General features: G+C 41.7%; 1 protein-coding gene across 15 annotated transcripts in view; it reads left to right on the top strand.

Annotated features, from left to right (window-relative positions):
• The first annotated feature begins 6,220 nt into the window (after positions 1–6,220).
• LOC126253313 (uncharacterized) overlaps positions 6,221–19,845 on the top strand; it is a 155,547-nt gene continuing 141,922 nt past the window's right edge. For all 15 annotated transcript variants that reach the window (XR_007545940.1, XM_049954554.1, XM_049954549.1 and 12 more), the window contains exon 1: positions 6,221–6,562. Coding sequence is in view for 14 of the 15 variants with exons in the window: in XM_049954554.1 (XP_049810511.1) it covers positions 6,226–6,562 (337 nt within the window). In the remaining variant the exon portion in view is untranslated. The remainder of the gene's footprint in view (positions 6,563–19,845) is intronic.

Genomic DNA, 19,845 nt, shown 5'->3' with positions numbered 1-19,845 from the left:
GGGGCAGTCAAATGAAAACGAGGCAGACTATACACTGATCGGCCACAGCATTATGACCACCGACCTACTGTCGATATAAACCCGTCCAGGCGATAGCAGCGTCACCCGGCGACAAGTGACTGCTAATCAGACACATGCACGGTGCATGTTGTTGTATCAGTGAGGGTGCTGTCGGAGTGCAGGTGGTGTAGGCACGTGATCTTTCTTAGATTGACCGACAGCAGATTGTGATGGAACAGAGGCTCGGAACAAGCATTTCGGAAACTGTTTGACTTGTCTGGTGTTCAAGGAGTGCTATGGTGTCTGTCTTCTGCATGTGGCGAAACCAAGGTGAAACCACGTCCAGACGTTTGGGGGTTGGGCGGCCTCTCCTCACTGCAGATGTCGGACGTCGTGGGCTGGGCAGACTGGTAAAACAGAACAGGCGGCAAATTGTGGCGGAACGAACATCAGACTTTAATGTTTGGCTGAGTAAAGTATGAACACTCAGTGCACCTAATACTCCGAACGATGAGCCTCCACAGCCGACGATCTATGCATGTGCCAATTTTAAAGCCACTACATCGGTGCTACAGAAGAATGCTGAAGATTATATGGGTAGATCACATAACTAATGAGGAGGTATGTAATAGAATTGGGGAGAAGAGGAGTTTGTGGCACAACTTGACAAGAAGAAGGGACCGGTTGGTAGGACAGGACATGTTCTGAGGCATCAAGGGACCACAAATTTAGCATTGGAGGGCAGCGTGGAGGGTAAAAGCCGTAGAGGGAGACCAAGAGATGAATACACTTAGCAGATTCAGAAGGATGTAGGTTGCAGTACGTACTGCGAGATGAAGAATCTTGCACAGGATAAAGTAGCATGGAGAACTGCATCAAACCAGTCTCAGGACTGAAGACCAAAACAACAGCAACACATCGGCAACTACGTTTGAAAAGGGCACGGGGGACGTGACTATCAGCACTGGACGTTGGCGCAGTGACAGAGCATTGCACGGGCTGATGAATGCCGGTATCTTCTTCATCACGCCGATAGGAGGGCAGAAATCCGTCGTCCTCCATGACAACAGCTCCTTGACACCTGTACGGCGGGAGGGAGACAAGCTGGCGGCGATTCTGTTATGCTCTGGGGAACATTCACGTGTGTACCCATGGGTCCTGTGGAGCTCGTACAAGCCACTCTGACGGCCAAGGAGTATCCTATACTGGTTGTAAACCACGATCATGAAGATCATGTTTCCCGACGGTAGTGCCACTTTCCAATAAGACAATGCGCCACATTACAAGGCCAGGAGTGTGATGGGGTGGTTGTAGGAACACCGTGGCGATTTAAAGTTGATGTTCTGGCCAGGACGTCAGTGCTTCTAGTCCCTCTCCCAGGAATTTACGGGTCTTAGGTGGCTTCTACATCTATATACATACTCCGCAATCCACCATACGGTGCGTGGCGGAGTCGTCCCACAATCAGCACCTTCTCTCCCTGTTCCACTCCCAAACAGAACGAGGGAAAAATGACTGCCTATATGCCTCTGTACGAGCCCTAATCTCTCTTATCTTATCTTTGTGGTCTTTCCGCGAAATGTAAGTTGGCGGCAGTAAAATTGTACTGCAGTCAGCCTCAAATGCTGGTTCTCTAAATTTCCACTGTAGCGATTCACGAAAAGAACGCCTCCTTTCCTCTAGAGACTCCCTCCCGAGTTCCTGAAGCTTTTCCGCAACACGCGTGATGATCAAACCTACCAGCCCGCCTCTGAATTGCTTCTATGTCCTCCCTCAATCCGACCGGATAGGGATCCCAAACGCTCGAGCAGTACTCAAGTATAGGTCGTATTAGTGTTTTATAAACGGTCTCCTTTACAGATGAACCACATCTTCCCAAAATTCTACCAGTGAACCGAAGACGACTATCCGCCTTCCCCACAACTGCCATTACATGCTTGTCCCACTTCATATCGCTCTGCAATGTTACGCCCAAATATTTAATTGACGTGACTGTGTCAAGCGCTACACTACTAATGGAGTATTCAAACATTACAGGATTCTTTTTCCTATTCATCTGCATTAATTTACCTTTATCTATATTTAGAGTCAGCTGCCATTCTTGACACCGATCACAAATCCTGTCCAAGTCATCTTGTATCCTCCTACAGTCACTCAACGACGACACCTTCCCGTACACCACAGCATCATCAGCAAACAGCCGCACATTGCTATCCAGCCTATCCAAAAGATCATTTATGTAGATAGAAAACAATAGCGGACCTACCACACTTCCTTGGGGCACTCCAGATGATACCCTCACCTCCGATGAACTCTCACCATCGAGGACAACGTACTGTGTTCTTGGTGTGGTGTGCAGATGTGGTGCCCACTCTAGCGACATACCAAGGCCTCATTGCTTCGACGCCACAACTCGTTGCCGCTGTCATTCGTGGTCATAATGTTCTGGCTGTTCAGTGTATAATAAGCGTGGTGAGAACGTTGATAACACAGGTATATGAGTGAAAAGAAGTGCCCTCTGTTCGGAATCACGAACGTACAGAACGGACATTACCGCTGTGCCATTTGTTTGTTAGAGGTACTCTGCGTGAGGTCAAAGAGTCGTTTGTTCGTTCGACATCACGACGAAGGCCGGAAAAGATCAGCGAGATGTAACATCGTTTTTGAGTTCGGAAAGTGTGTTAAGAAGTGAAATTCATTTCTCGTATGTATGCTGTGTATGATGGACTTAGTATGTCACGTGCGCATTTATTTACGTAGAATGTGCTGTTTCGAGAAAGTCTGGTGTCATTGAAAGACAACAGTCTACCAACACAAACTTATCCTGTCATTGCTCCGGTGGATGCTGCTATCACAAATGAGCGGAGGTGCACGGCATAAGATATTCGACTCATGTTGGACATCAGCCACAGTAGCGCTCATGCCATCTGGACAGAGCATTTGAGGTTTCGGAAAATCTATGCGTAGTGGGTTCCCCATAGCCTGACGGAAAGGCGGAAGTTTAACAGAAAATCGACATCACTGCAGCACCTGGAACGGTATCACAATGAAGAATATCGTTTCCTGTCCTGCACTGTCTTGGAAGATGAAACATAGTGGTCTATTGAGTCCCAAAGCTGGCGTCAGAGCCAACAATGAAAACACATCGACTCACCCCCAGCAAAAAATAAAGCCCAAAGCCACACACGGCAACGGTCATTATGAGCGTTATTTTTGACTGCTAGGGCGTGCTGCTCATTGTCTTTCTCGAACACGGCGCCAAAAGTATAGTTCAGTGGAGCGTGGACGCTTTACAAAAATTGAATCGCGCCATGAACTCCTAACGTCCAGGAATGCTGACGGACGGCATCAGTCTGTTGCAGGATAATGCCAGCCCACATGTTGTCAAGGTTGTTACGACTTCGCTGCAGACGTTTCGCTGGGAAGCCCTTACACATCCTCCCCATGCGATTTCCATATTTTTGGAGTCCGGAGTCAATACATGGCGATTTCTATTCAAATAATGAACAGTTTACATACTTATTACATCTTTCTCGTTTTTATTTGACTGTCCCTTATAAATGCAATACGGATGTGTTACAATTGTACTTGAGAACACCGTCCCTTCACCGCGAGTATTTATCGCCCATAGCTCTTCTATGGAGGTTGAAATAAGTGTTTCTCACATTCTGTCGCTTCTTCTTCATTTGTTTATTTTCTAGACGAAGTTCAGACGTTCTTCTGTAGCGAATTGAGAACTATTCCTGTGAAACATATTTAGAATGTTGAGTTAGCTTGTACTGCTATTGTAAATATAATACTGCCATTAATCTGTATATATTAAAATTTTCTGCTCTGTAATAATTTCGAAAAATTAATCAAATCCTCTAACGAGAGTAAGCTTTTGTTAAGTGTAGTTTATCTGTTTAAAATAACTTCTTTGAAGTAGGTGGAATAAACCTATTAAAACATATTTTCTAAATAATTATGTAATATTTCAAGTACTACTGTAATTAACTATTTGTTCCCACGCCCGGGTTCGCGGGTTCGATTCCCGGCGGGGTCAGGGATTTTCTCTGCCTCGTGATGACTGGGTGTTGCGAGATGTCCTTAGGTTAGTTACGTTTAACTAGTTCTAAGTTCTAGGGGACTGATGACCATAGATGTTAAGTCCCATAGTGGTCAGAGCCATTTGAACCATTTTTTGAATTAATTATGTTAATTTTGTATGTATACGCTGTCATGTAATTTTAGGTGGTTCATACTTAGGGTCTTTGTAAGCAGAAGTGTAAATTGAAATGGTGTAGGGATCATAAGTAGAACGGAACTCCGTTCTATGGTGGAATGGAAAAGGTAGTTGGGCGCGCGAGTGGGATTTGGTGCGCAAGTGGCTCAGAGAGTCGGTAGCTGTCCTGTAAGTGGTGAATACGCATTACGTTGGTCAAGCACTAGACTGGGATTTGGCCTCGGGCGTGTTCTACATGATTGGCGCAGTACGGCAATAAATTAATAACTCAGAAATTTGCAATTTTATCGTCGCCACCAAGAGGAAGACAGAGCTATGTACATCAAGAGCCGTACCTGCGCACTGTTACTACGCAGCACCGCCTCACGCCACCTTCGACATCAGTAACAGGCAAAGTACTTTATTTAGATGAGTATCACAGTATGAACCATCCATCTTTAATCAGTGGAATATAAGTGTTAAATGTACCTTTGTGTTTAACCGTAATTTTCAAAAATGGTTCAAATGGCCCTGAGCACTATGGGACTTAACATCTGAGGTCATCAGTCACTTAGAACTTAGAACTACTTAAACCTAACTAACCTAAGGACATCGCACACATCCATGCCCGAGGCAGGATTCGAACCTGCGACCGTAGCGGTCGCGTGGTTCCAGACTGAAGCGCCTAGAACCGCTCGGCCACCCCGGCCGGCCGTAATTTTCCTATTTCATTTACCTCAGTAGAGTCCTTACCTAAACGAATTTATTCCGAGTATCCTGATGTTTATTGAAGCTTGAATAATAGTAAATTACTGGCAATAGTACTGTTTTGGTAGTAAATTCTGAAAATCATTATTAAATACTAAAGTTTGCACGTATCAGTTTAAGGGCCACCGCTTTGCGTGACCATGAGGATAAGTTTTCAATAGCATTTCTGAAAGTAAAGTAACATAATTGTTTAACAGTAATTGTTCGTGTTGCTTCTCCATGTCAAAGAAAGCCAGACAGATATTTGTGTTAGTAAAACGTTAACAAATAACAGTCCTAAAGAAATGAAATTTAGTCGTGTTAAATTATAGTTTTGGTCATATGAATGATAGCTATAAGTTTAATATTTTTTTCGTATCCTTGTTGAAACATATGTGTGTCTTCTTTAAATAATTACTGAAGTATAGTGATAAAATCCATAAGTAACAGAAAGTGGGATTAATAGTACTTACTGCCAAGTGACCGTAGTAAATGTAAATTAAGTGGTTGTGTTTAAATTACGTAGTAAGTGAAAGTAGTTATTTATTCAGTGTCGAAAATTGACTTCATCTTTTGGGCTGGCGGCGGTTTTATTAAGCGAAACAGTTTATTGTTATAACAGGCTTTGTCTGGTAAAAGGTTTCCAAAAGTAATTATTCTCACTGCTTTTCCCACAAACTTTATGATTCGGAGAAAAATAGTTCGATACTTTACCATTAGGTTGAATACGGTCAAAATCTCTTTCCGAGAGTTGAAGGTTTGGAGTATTAGTGCTGCGTAATTTTGTGGTGGTGTTCCTGCCGCTACTTACTACACAGTTCTGACATTCCGAATCGCGGATCTTCCATCTTTACAGTGGTAGAACTTAAACGTTCTGATACCGTATTGACGAGAACGCGGAAGTACCGTAGCCAGATGTCGATATGTTTACCAAAAGGTAGCTGTCAACTATATTGCATTCCGTTTTCTGTTGTTTTCTTTTTGCTTGCAAACGAAAATTTAGCCCAATGTGTGTAAAGGAAACGAGATCGCCGAATGTACGTATTATAACATACTATGTTACAACAAGAAATAATTTATGTATAATATTAGGAGCATATACAAACGATTTCGACGAATAACCGTATGATATCGTGTATCTTGAGCCACAGCTGGTGTATTATCTCCCGCTTCTGCGAAAATAAGTACACAACTTTTCCGTGAGGGATAACCTCTGCCCCAAAGCTTTCAGGAGCGCTATAAGAAGAAGCCTAAAGTCAATACTCACTCGCACTATGGCTGCAGAACAGATCAAGCTGAAATGTGCGTTTCGGACTGGTGCGCTTCTGGTTGTGGTGCTACTGCAAGCCGTGGCGTATGGGACCGCTACTGGCGTGTTTCTAAGATATGTACCGGACCCTAATGTGCCTCCTGAAACATACTTTCGTTATGTGGCAGATATCGACAGCAGTAGACAGTCAACAGTGATCCGCATCAAGCAAGAACCGTACGTAGTGGTGAAGGTATCTAACTTGGAGTTTTGTACGGTGATATGGAGCAACAAGCATTTATTGAGGCGTGTACCAGCAAGACGGGCAGTAAAAGACTTTTGCAGATCGATACGCCAGTCAGGTAAGTAATTTCTGCGTAACATTTCTCTGATAACTAAAGTAAATTGCAAGACTGTGTGGAAAGAATGAATATGACGTTGACAGGAAGAGGTATCCCCAGAGACGTTAGAGCGTTCGAATGTCGTGTCCTAACAATGCTCCTCAGAACAGCAAGACTCAATTTTTTTCCCGATATAAGATTTTACTTTCATTATATTGTTATGAAAATATCTGGTTTCTTGGTTAATCTGGACGCTGGACTGAGACTCAACAATTTAAGTTTTGATAGGTCACAGTCGCGTGCAGTTTCGGAACTTAGTCTTCATCCGTCAGTAATGTTTTTTTTAGATGGATATCTGCTGAACATACTCTCTATATGGCACCTTCAAAGTGGGATACTGTGCTGACTGTGAAGCTGCTTGTTGTTTTGTCGCCATGGTCTTGATATACAGTTTATGTCAGCTGTTTGGGTTTTGTGGGTCCTGTATCTTAGTTGGAGACAGGGAACAGCCCAGAGCAGGAGTGACTTTGAGAAAGTATCCCAGTCTTCCGACACACGACCCAATCCGACGATAGGATTCCAGCCCATTACCTTCCACGCAAGGCAATGACAGTATCACTAGAAACACACCATACAACAGGGGCTACATCCTAAATCATTTACCATCGGGATACAACTACTGTGAACATTCACTGGTAGCAAACGAAGTGCTAAAAATTCCACTAATTACTTGCTACGATAAGGGCATATTATCGTAGAAACAATACACTCTTCGTCTCCTAAGATTGTTTACTGTATGCGGCTCACCATTTATGAATCACATACGACTACTCCCTGTATGATAAAAGTTCACTGTAGCTGAAAGCAGTAGTAAATTTTGTCGCATTCTGGACCTTCTTTCCCAAAAGTTTCTTGAAAATATCGTGTCTCCTACTGTTTTAGACACCTGCTATATTAATACGGTACTCAAGTGATTGAGCTTTTACGTGTTTCATTGCTTCCGTATATTACATTCCATTGTGTGTTTCTAGAAGCAGAATGTACCATTGTAATATTAAAATTATACAGTACACATATCGGCCATGTTACACGGGAATGTATGGCACCTTGATCGTTGTCACCTCCAATAAAACTTAGGTGGATACGAAACAATAGCCTGAGAAACTTCACTAACAGCAGTGGCCGAAACGTTAATCTATACAACATGTCGGTACGGTTATATACCAGGGACAGGTTACACAAAGTGTACAATGTCCGTTTGAGGCAGTCATGTTTCTAAAGTGGACTAACATTTCAGTAGCACATGAGAATGCAGACTTTCTCGGCGAATCTTGATAATAAAATCTTCTCGGATTGACAGCCGAGTCAATGCGTTGTTCTGCAGCAACGTTCCAGCCAGTTTCTCACTTGCCATCTTCAGGCGAAGTGTCCGCGGTAGTGGAGCACTGCCTAAGTGAAGAACACACGTTTCAATTTGAAGAAACCAAGAGACAGTCTAGAGCGAAAGGTTTCTCGGACTCTAAGAGGCAGTGGAGATACGGATCAGTGGTAACCTGGTCAATCGGGATAGTGGCTTCAACTCAGCACCGCGTGGGACACAACATTGTTGTTGTTGTTGTTGTGGTCTTCAGTCCTGTGACTGGTTTGATGCAGGTCTCCATGCTACTCTACCCTGTGCAAGCTTCTTCATCTCCCAGTACCTACTGCAACCTACATCCTTCTGAATCTACTTGGTGTACTCATCTCTTGGTCTCCCTCTACGATTTTTACCCTCCATGCTGCCCTCCAGTACTAAATTGGTGATCCCTTGATGCCTCAGAACATGTCCTACCCACCGATCCCTTCTTATAGTCAAGTTGTGCCACAAATTCCTCTTCTCCCCAATTCTATTCAATACCTCCTCAATAGCTATGTGATCTACCCATCTAACCTTCAGCGTTCTTCTGTAGCACCACATTTCGAAAGCTTCTATTCTCTTCTTGTCTAAACTATTTATCGTCCATGTTTCACTTCCATACATGGCTACACTCCATACAAATACTTTCAGAAACAACTTCCTGACACTTAAATCAATACTCGATGTTAACGAATTTCTCTTCTTCAGAAACGCTTTCCTTGCCATTACCAGTGTACATTTTATATCCTCTCTACTTCGACCATCACCAGTTATTTTGCTACCCAAATAGCAAAACTCCTTTACTACTTTAAGTGTCTCATTTCCTAATCTAATTCCCTCAGCATCACCCGACTTAATTCAACTTCATTCCATTATACTTGTTTTGCTTTTGTTGATGTTCATCTTATACCCTCCTTTCAAGACACTGTCCATTCCGTTCAACTGCTCTTCCAAGTCCTTTGCTGTCTTTGACAGAATTACAATGTCATCGGCGAACCGCAAAGTTTTTATTTCTTCTCCATGGATTTTAATACCTACTCCGAACTTTTCTTTCGTTTCCTTTACTGCTTGCTCAATGTACAGATTGAATAGCATCGGGGAGAGGCTACAACCCTGTCTCACTCCCTTCCCAACCACTGCTTCCCTTTCATGGCCCTCAACTTTTATAACTGCCATTTGTTTTCTATACAAATTGTAAATAGCCTTTCGCTCTCTATATTTTACCCCTTCCACCTTCAGAATTTGAAAGAGAGTATTAATGTCAACATTGTCAAAAGCTTTCTCTAAGTCTACAAATGCTAGAAACGTAGGTTTGCCTTTCCTTAATCTAGCTTCTAAGATAAGTCGTAGGGTCAGTATTGCCTCATGTGATCCAATATCTCTCCGGAATCCAAACTTATCTTCTCCGAGGTCGGTTTCTACTAGTTTTTCCATTCGTCTGTAAAGAATTCGCGTTAGTATTTTGCAGCCGTGACTTATTAAACTGATGGTTCGGTAATTTTCACATCTGTCAACACCTGCTTTCTTTGGGATTGGAATTATTATACTCTTCTTGAAGTCTGAGGGTATTTCGCCTGTCTCATACATCTTGCTCACCAGATGGTAGAGTTTTGTCAGGACTGGCTCTCCCAAGGCCGTCAGTAGTTCTAATGGAATGTTGCCTACTCCCGGGGCCTTGTTTCGACTCAGGTCTTTCACTGCTCTGTCAAACTTTTCACGCAGTATCGTATCTCCCATTTCATCTTCATCTACATCCTTTTCCATTTCCATAACATTGTCCTCACGTACATCGCCCCTGTATAGACCCTATATACACTCCTTCCACCTTTCTGCTTTCCCTTCTTTGCTTGGAACTGGGTTTCTATCTGAGCTCTTGATATTCATACAAGTGGTTCTCCTTTCTCCAAAGGTCTCTTTAATTTTCCTCTAGGCAGTATCTATCTTACCCCTAGTGAGATAAGCCTCTGGATCCTTACATTTATCCTCTAGCCATCCCTGCTTACCCATTTTCCACTTCCTGTCGATCTCCTTTTTGAGATGTTGGTATTCCTATTTGCCTGCTTCATTTACTGCATTTTTATATTTTCTCCTTTAATCAATTAAATTCAATATTTCTTCTGTTACCCAAGGATTTTTACTAGCCCTCGTCTTTTTACCGACTTGATCCTCTGCTGCCTTCACTACTTAATCCGTCAAAGCTACCCATTCTTCTTCTACTGTATTTCTTTCCCCCATTCCTGCCATTTGTTCCCTTACTCTCTCCCTGAAACTCCGTACAACCTCTGGTTTAGTCAGTTTATCCAGGTCCCATCTCCTTATATTCCCACTTCTTTGCAGTTTCTTCAGTTTTAATCTACAGTTCATAAGCAATAGATTGTGGTCTGAGTCCACATCTGCCCCAGGAAATGTCTTACAATTTAAATCCTGGTGAATAAATCTCTGTCTTACCATTATATAATCTATCTGAAATCTGTCATTATCTCCAGGCATCTTCCATGTATACAACCTTCTTTTATGATTCTTGAACCCAGTGTTAGCTATGATTAAGTTGTGTTCTGTGCAAAATCCTACCAGGCTGCTTCCTCTTTTATTTCTTAGCCCCAATCCATATTCACCTACTACGTTTCCTTCTCTCCCTTTTCCTACTACGGAATTCCAGTCACACACACACTCCAGTCACCCATGACAATTAAATTTTCGTCTCCCTTCACTATCTGAATAATTACTTTTATTTCATCATACATTTCTTCAATTTCTTCGTCATCTGCAGAGCTAGTCGGCCTATAAACTTGTCCTACTGTAGTAGGCGTGGGCTTCGTGTCTATCTTGGCCACAATAATGCGTTCACTATGCTGTTTGTAGTAGCTTACCCGCATTCCAATTTTTTTATTCATTATTAAACCTACTCCTGCATTACCCCTATTTGACTTTGTATTTATAACCCTGTATTCGCCTGACCAAAAGTCTTGTTCCTCCTGCCACCGAACATCACTAATTCCCACTATATCTAACTTTAACCTATCCATTTCCCTTTTTAGATTTTCTAAACTACCTGCCCGATTAAGGAATCTGACATTCCACGCTCCGATGTGTAGAACGCCAGTTTTCTTTCTCCTGATAACGACGTCCTCTTGAGTAGTCCCCGCCCAGAGATCCGAATGGGGGACTATTTTACCTCCAGAATATTTCACCCAAGAGGACGCCATCATCATTCACCATACAGTAAAGCTGCATGCCCTCGGGAAAAATTACACCTGTAGTTTCCCCTTGCTTTCAACCGTTCGCAGTACCAGCACAGCAAGGCCGTTTTGGTTTGTGTTACAGGGACAGATCAGTAAAAAAAACAGACTGTTGCCCCTGCAACTACTTGAAACGCTGCTGTCCCTCTTCAGGAACCACGCGTTTGTCTGGCCTCTCAACAGATACCCCTCCGTTGTCGTTGCACCTACGGTACGGCTATCTGTATCGCTGAGGCACACAAGCCTCCCCACCAACGGCAAGGTCAATGGTTCATGGGGGGACACTACATTATCGAGAATAAAACGAGAGCACACCGATGGAGACAGGTTGGTGGCGACAGATAGAATAAAGAGGCCGCACAGAGACGCGACACCAGGACCCGGCGCCCTCGGCTCTTGGTCAAAAGTAATAAATTTCGCTTCACTCTGACTTTATTTAGCAAAAGAATTAATAAAACCGGAAAATTGAAAGTTAATTTAGTGACTGAAATTAATAGTGAACTTTGTTTCTGAAGCACTACGAAATTCAATAAAATAAGGTCAGTCTTGGGCTACCTCAACAATCATTTCAAAAGCTACTTGAATATACGCAATTTAGAAATTAAGAGATTTAACTTTGAACTTGAATTAAATGATTCTGAACTGTTAACAATAGTAACAGAAGACCCAGCTTAAAATACAGATAGTATTCAGAAAACAAACCAATTATACATCGACATATGACACAGAGATGTCATATCTTCAGGTAATAAAATAAGGAAAAAAAATTTATAGTACAATAGATGGAAGTAGAAGAATTAGCATTTCCGGCGTTATACGTGCCCCACATTGTCTGAGGATGTTCGTGTAACTTAAACAGACTCAGAAAATGTCCAAAAAAGGAAAAAAAAACAGCGGAAATGCATATGCTCAAAACATCAAGAAAATTTAGCATTAGACTAATTAACCATAAACCAATTTTTAGACCACAACAGTTGAGTGGAGACGCTCCTAACCTTATTCCACTCTGTCATCTTACACAAAGGAAAACAGGTTGACAATATATTGAAATTCATAGAAAACATACAAAATGGTTTAGCTATTCTAAAATCAGCAAACTTCCTAACAGTATCAAGAAATGGAATACTATATAGAAAATTAATCAGAGTACATGGTCATAAAAACAGGTAGATCAAAATACGCAAATTAATAATTAATTACATAGAATACACATTTTTATATAACCTTTCGTAATTAATATTCTTCTCATGAGAGTCCACTTAAAGCTAAACAAGAGAATAATATACAGCAGATTGAAAAAAAAATACTGACAGCAGAATTCTTTCACATCAGCTGTCCAGGAAGACACACAACTCCGCCTTCCGTACCCGCAAGTACAAAGAATGCCGAGAGCCGCTCAAGAGCCGACAGCGGCTCCGCCTCGCCAGTATTGTTGCGCCCGCCTGTGCGGCACGCTTGATCTCACTCATCTGTGTAACGGCATTTCCAGAACGTCCGTTTCACTGAATTCTTTCGGAAAAAACTCACTCCCGAGTAATCTCAAGGAGTTCATTAATACTATCACAGTGAATAACTCAACACTGTCCATCATCACACACATGTACTAGCCTGAAACTTAAAACAGCGTCTAAGTACATCGGCAATGACTAGTAAATCACATATTTATGAAATCTGACAGCTAGTTACAAAATCATATTCACATTCCTTAATCTACTGTGACTCAGCTGAAAACTTAAACTAGCAGCTTGGACTTTTCAAGTGATTAATAATCAGTTACTCTTAAATCATTTAGTCAAAATTAATTACAATCTCTTTAATGACCTCTTGGTCAGACAAAGACATGGCAATCTAGCAAATCGTTAAATCTTACACTCTATATTTACATACTGTACAAATTACCCATTCCGTGGTATTAATCAAAACTAGGTTGGTACAATTTCAAGTCTACAATGTTCCGTATACCTAATAGTTTTCCAGTCCTTGGATACTCTAAGCAATAAGAATTTGTGTGAGGTATACCAATGACTTTATATGGTCTATTATAAACAAACTTAAATTTAGAGATTTCATTGTCTATCTCGCTCGATTTCTCATGAGCTTTTACAAGTACTAAGTCTCCGATTGTAAACTTAGCAAAACGCGCTTTAGCGTCATGACGACGTATGCGAGCATCGGCTTTTAGCTTCATTATTTCTCGCAAACACCAATATTAATGTCAATCCGTGGATGGAATTTGATTATCTCTTCCATAAGTCCCGGTTTGTCTGAAAACACACTCTTATTCCTCATTATTACTTCATACAGGCCTCTTCTTTGTTCGTGTGTTACGTTTGACACACCGTCTACAATACTTCTCAATTCACTTTCTACACTATCGTCAATGCCGAGATTCCTCACGTTACAGTAGTTCAAATTCATACCTACGTCAATGGCATCCGGGCAGTTAACAATGTGTATAGGCTGGTATTGCCTATGCACACCATCTCATGCCCGTCAAAACTAACTACTATTGTTCTATCTTGTGACGTTCATGCCAAAGTATTGCTTTCGCAATTAATCACTGCACGATACTCTAATAGCCAATCTAACACGATAATTACTTCCATAGTTAAGTCTGACACGACGACGAATTCTTGTTCAAATTGTGACCCACATATCTCGAGGTTGACAACAATCTGTTTTGTGACCGGTTTACTGGCCTTCCCAGTAGCACCGATTTCACTCCTGTTACTGGCATAACTACGATACCAGGTCTGTGTTTCAGTAACTCAAATATTTTCTCAGATACAGCACTCAATTCTGCACCTGTGTCAATCATCACGTGTAGGCCGTGCATATTAACAGACACTACTATCTGCCTACACTTATCCTCGAATGTTTCTTTATTTTCCCACAATAAATCCTCATCTATATCCAGGTCATTCCAGAAAAAAACCATCCGGCTTTGATCCTAAATCCGGCTTATCTGGCGGCTTTTTCAGCCTCTGTTCACATACAGCTTTAATTTCAACACGTTTGTCCTGAGGCTTAGTCTGTAGCTTCGCCTCCAATACCGAAACCTTTTCCTGTAACTCGTCAACTAGTGAGTGTAGCTTTGCTATCAATTCACTGATTGTCACCTTCGTTGATTCCTCTTTGGCCAGATTGATCTGATCTGCCAATCTACCTGGAGGAATGTGCCCAGTAGTATCTGAAATTACTTCCTCTGGATCTGCACAACACACACTGCTACCGTCCAACCGTATAACGTCCGCTCTAACCTCATACACGCTGTAATCTACGTGCTTTTCTACCAATCGTGTCCGGCTGTCACTAAAATTCTCATAATAATTCTCCTTAATACTTTCGCAATGTTTCAACTGGAGTTTTGCGTCGGATGGGTCGGCTACTTCTACCATTATAACTTTCGGTAAAGTCTGCCGGTCAGGGCCAGAACTTTCCGTTACTACCTCAACATCCAACTCCTGCGGGACGAAACACTACGAATCTTGCTCGTGCTCCCCATTAACATCAACTATTTCTGGTAAAGTCTGCCGGTTAGGGCCAAAACTTTCCATCACTTCACAAACACTATCTTCCTGCGGGGCGAGACGCGGCAAATCCTGCCCGCGTTCCCCATAAATACTTCTCCCGTCGAGACCCTTATAATCTCTTAGTTCGTCGCATAAGCGACCGAACTGCGTTAACCAGACCTCATCCCTCTCTGCATCCCCTCGCTCGATGACGGACGTGTTATCCGACATCTGGTCTTCTCTCAACATTTGCGAATCATTCTTAAAATCAATCTCCAGTTTCGCTGTGGGTGTTACAGCTCGCACTTTGTAACCGATTTCCGGAACACTACTTAAATTGTTCTCAGTGACAGTGAATGTATTTTCTACTGCCGTGTCTACAGCTGATCTACTACTTGTGGGCGCACTACTTTCTCCTAACACTGGCGCACTCTCCCGCCGTTGATTATTCCACACGGAATTTTCATAACGACGACACCTCGGTTTTCTCCTGTTATTGGGCCGCCAAAATTTCCCCACGCCCAGTCGGCCCCTCACCGGCGCGGCTAATTGTTTCCCTGTCTCGTCCCAGCAGATCCGCTCCCCGCATGCTGCTTAGGTGGCTGATCACGCCCTCTGGCGTTATTACTATTCTGCGAAGCCCGTATCACGTTAGTATGATATTAGTTTGTGTCATTCATGTTATTATTTGCTTTGTACCGATTGTTATTACGGTCCGAACCATTATTGTTATTACCGCCACGGTTGCGGTATGCATTATTCCCATGGTTATCGTTGTTGTGGTTATGGTTCCCGTTGTTATTACCACGGCCTCTACCACTGTCGCGATTATTGCGCCAATTGTCCTCGTCCTCAACTCTTTCCAGGAAATCATTGATTGTCTTGTAATTGCTTCCCACGTAGCGTTATGTATCATCTGGAAGTTTCTTGTAGAGTTCCCAGACTATTTCGGATTTCGTGCGGCGATCACGCAAATATTCCAACTTGCGGATCGAGCCCTCACAAAACTCCTTCATCGAGCCACGCGAATTCGCATCGAAAGGCCTCGATACGGCAAATTCGCGCCAGACACTGTGTTTTTGCTCTAACCAGTATTCAGCCAGAAAAAAATTTTTAAACTCGTCGAAAGTCAGATTCGTGATGTTGAGGTATAAGCCCCAACGCTTGGCATCACCAGCCAACACGTCAATAGCCGCATTAACTTTTCTCTCATTAGTCCATGATCTGGGTAAAACCCTTTCACAATTTTCAATGAAATCCGTCGTGTGAATACCGCCTTTTTTCAAGGGGTCTAACTGCTCCTCTTTCCTCAACAATTCCGAACTATGTGCACAGATTGGCACATAGCTCTGTTTTTCATCAAGTTTCTTTTCTATTTCCGACACTCTCGTAATTACTTGGCAAGTGGTTGTCGCAAGCGTTTCCACTTCCCTCTTTTTCTCTTCGCAGGTATTAGCCTGCTTCCTCACTTTAGTATCTACTTCGGACACTAAAGCCTTTAAAGTTCCCTCCTTTTGTTGATCCTCTTTTTTCACTAATTGAATTTGTTCCGTCACCTTATTCTCGATGATCGGAGCAACTGCTTCTCCTACACTTTTCTCGATTCTGCTAATTTCGGAATCCAAACGAGTATTTATGCTCGCAATTTCCGCCTGAACGCCTATCATTTCCATTAGCCATTTCGGTATTAATTGCAACAATATCTCCTTTGATTTTATCAACTTTTGTTAACAACTCCAACATTGTTGTCCACAACATTAATAGCTTTGTTCTGAGTGTCTAGCTTCCTGTCAATTTTTTCAGACTAAGCTTGTTGCTTGGCAGACAGAGCTTTAATTTATGCCGATTGACTCTTGATTTCGTTAATCAAAACAATCAATAAATCAGTTAAATTCCCGGAAACTACCGGTTTCACTTCCGTACCGGCTTCCTCTTTAATTGTCCCCCCGTATTCGTCATCAAGGGGTTCAGATTTGATTTTCAGTTCCGATTCCGAAACATTTTCTAAAGTTTGGAATTCCATTTCTGCTCTTTGTTGCGTTTCGGCGGTCGCGTCTTTCATGCTAGCCGCCTGCCCCTGAACAATGGGATCCGCGGTGCGCGTTTCCCACTTTTCGACCGATTGTTCCGTACCCAAGTCTACCAAATTCTGGTAACTGTTGCCTTCACTCATTTTACCAATTTTCAATATGAATCCCAAATCTCAACTCTAATTAGGATTGCTCACACTACTTATTCTCGCTGACGTATCGACCATTTCGTAACCAGTACTTTGTTACGAGATTTACGCAATGCAAAATTCGTGTCCAGAACGACCTCAAATCCGAAGCTTGTCCTGACACCAGGTCGCCACGTGTAACCTCCCCCTCACTTATCGACCTTAATGACAGTGAAAAATCAAACCGCGTGTACCTAATGGAAATTTGGGAAAAGCAATCGTCACCGAAGTTAATCTGTTGGTAAAGGGGAAGAAAAGGGTTACATCTAAATGAAAGGAAAAATGGAAATGAAATTAGTGGAAATTTATTTTGAAAAGGGGTAAAGTTAATAAAGAAAGTAAATGTGCCGTCGTTACGTTAACAATTAATTGGCGTTAATTAGATATTTGAGGTTTGGGGAAAATTACGGTCGCCAGTCCCATGGATAACTAGTATAATAACTGAAAATGAAAGATTAATGCACATATGTTTAGCACTAAAAGCGTGGCAGCTGAAGGATGACGCGTGTTGTGTGAAAACTGAATGTTTGTCAGAAGTAATAAATTTCGCTTCACTCTGACTTAATAAAAAAGGAAAATTGAAAGTTAATTTAGTGACTGAAATTAATAGTGAACTTTGTTTCTGAAGCACTACGAAATTCAATAACATAGGGTTAGTATTGGGCTACCTCAACAATCATTTCAAAAGCTACTTGAATATACGCAATTTAGAAATAAGAGATTTAACTTTGAACTTGAATTAAATGATTCTGAACGATTAACAATAGTAAAATTTGGTACGTACCAAGCTGAGCTGCAGTCACAGGGAAGGTAAAATATGGTAACAAAAGTCGCACTCTTAATTTGTGCTTGTGTAATCTAAATATTGTAGCCAGCTATGAATACTTTAACTGAACTTTGAAATTAAAGCAGTGCAATGGAATGATATTACTTTAATGCTGGCGTTTGAATTTCAACGACACTCGAGTTCATCCCGGAAAAGGAAGGGGCCCTACTTGGTAATGCAATTGGGACAATGAGCAACAAAGGTTCTTGCTATGTTGCTGTAATTTAGTGAGAAAAATTTAACAGTTTGAAAAGCTGAGGTCAGCCATACAGTTCTAAAAGTTTACGTGCTTCCAGTCTTCCTTGTTGGTTGATTGAAGGTTTGAAGTCGTCGATCGAGGAGGTGGCGACAGTCACTCATTGTCGGCCGTCGCTGTTGCAGAAGCTGGATGTTGGCGCGCTTTCTTCTCGACACGGTCACCAGGCGAAACGGGCTATTGACGTGCGCCAGCTAAAGCTTCCCGTCCGCGACACCGTATCAGAAACTATCATAGCAATTCGAGCGCAATTACATGCTGCCGAACACTGAAAGCGCAGAAATTCGCGGGAGCGTCACTCAACACACCTGCTCCACCGCCCTACTCCAGCCAGACTCTCTCTGCCCGCGGTCCATGTGGCAGAGTTAAAAGGGGCTCCGGAACGCCCTATACTTGCAATGTTAAAATAACGCTTATAAATTACATCTTTCCTCACAAAGTATTTGAGGTAGGAAGTTGAACTTTTTACAGATTATTTATTAGAATATGGGCTACAACTTAACACATGGATTTTACAAAATTTTAGTTCAGTTATTAAAGATGATTTTTTTTCAATTGTAATGAAAATTCACAATTTTTTTTGCAATTTTTATTTATATATTCAAAAATATACAGTTTTTTTGGAAAAAGGCCTGTCTGCAGCCCGAAGGCGTTCCTTGTCTAAAGCAAGCATCGCTCGTACCATGTTAGAACCTATCTTCATTCCCATATTTCTAAATACCTTTGGCTTTCCAACATTTCTCCTTTTCTTAAAAGCCTTCAGAGGATTTCTAATAACTTTACTTTTACTCATTATTATACTTCAACAAAACAGAGACTCAAGAAACAGAATTAATTACGAATATTTTCGAGATAACGACAGAGTAAATAATCATGAAACAATCGACAATCACACCAGCGATATATATTGGACCATCACAGGTTAGCCACAACACATACTTTATCTCACATCACTAAAATGTACCTGATGAACACGGACGTTAATAATAACACCATTTGACAGCAGTTTAACAGCGCCACAGTGGGTCACGCCCATGTAGAACACATTGCAAAAAAAATTTAAAAATAGTTATAGTCTTCGGAATTGAATAAATTATATATCTATTAAAAGGTAATAGTCTGCAGATTCAGAAAACGCAAAAAAGTAAATATTGAACTTTTCATGATTTTGAGCCTTTCCGGAGCCCCTTAACCCTACCAAAGACCCTACACACTTCGATTCTTCACACGACCTATCGATGTAATCGTTCGATAGCTCAGTTTTCCCTAGGCAAGACCCAGTGTAAAAATACAAATAGTATTTACAAAACAATTATACATCGATATATATATATATATATATATATATATATATATATATATATATATATATATATATATATATGGTGTTTCAAAAAGGTACGGCCAAACTTTCAGGAAACATTGCTCACACACAAATAAAGAAAAGATGTTATGTGGACATGTGTCCAGAAACGCTTAATTTCCATGTTAGAGCTCATTTTAGTTTCGTCAGTATGTACTGTACTTCCACGATTCACCGCCAGTTGGCCCAATTGAAGGAAGGGGTAATGTTGACTTCGCTGCTTGTGTTGACATGCGACTCATTGCTCTACAGTACTATCATCAAGCACATCAGTATGTAGCATCAACAGGTTAGTGTTCATCACGAACTTGGTTTTGCAGCCAGTGCAATGTTTACAAATGCGGAGTTGGCAGATGCCTATTTGATGTATGGATTAGCACGGGGCAATAGCCGTGGCGCGGTACGTTTGTATCGAGACAGATTTCCAGAACGAAGGTGTCCCGACAGGACGACGTTCGAAGCAATTGATTGGCGTCTTAGGGAGCACGGAACAT

Source organism: Schistocerca nitens, chromosome 4, assembly GCF_023898315.1.
Source record: "Schistocerca nitens isolate TAMUIC-IGC-003100 chromosome 4, iqSchNite1.1, whole genome shotgun sequence".
In the NCBI taxonomy this organism is placed as follows: domain Eukaryota; kingdom Metazoa; phylum Arthropoda; class Insecta; order Orthoptera; family Acrididae; genus Schistocerca; species Schistocerca nitens.
The sequence above is the reverse complement of the archived record's forward strand: the minus strand, read 5'-3'. Positions and strand labels throughout refer to the sequence as shown.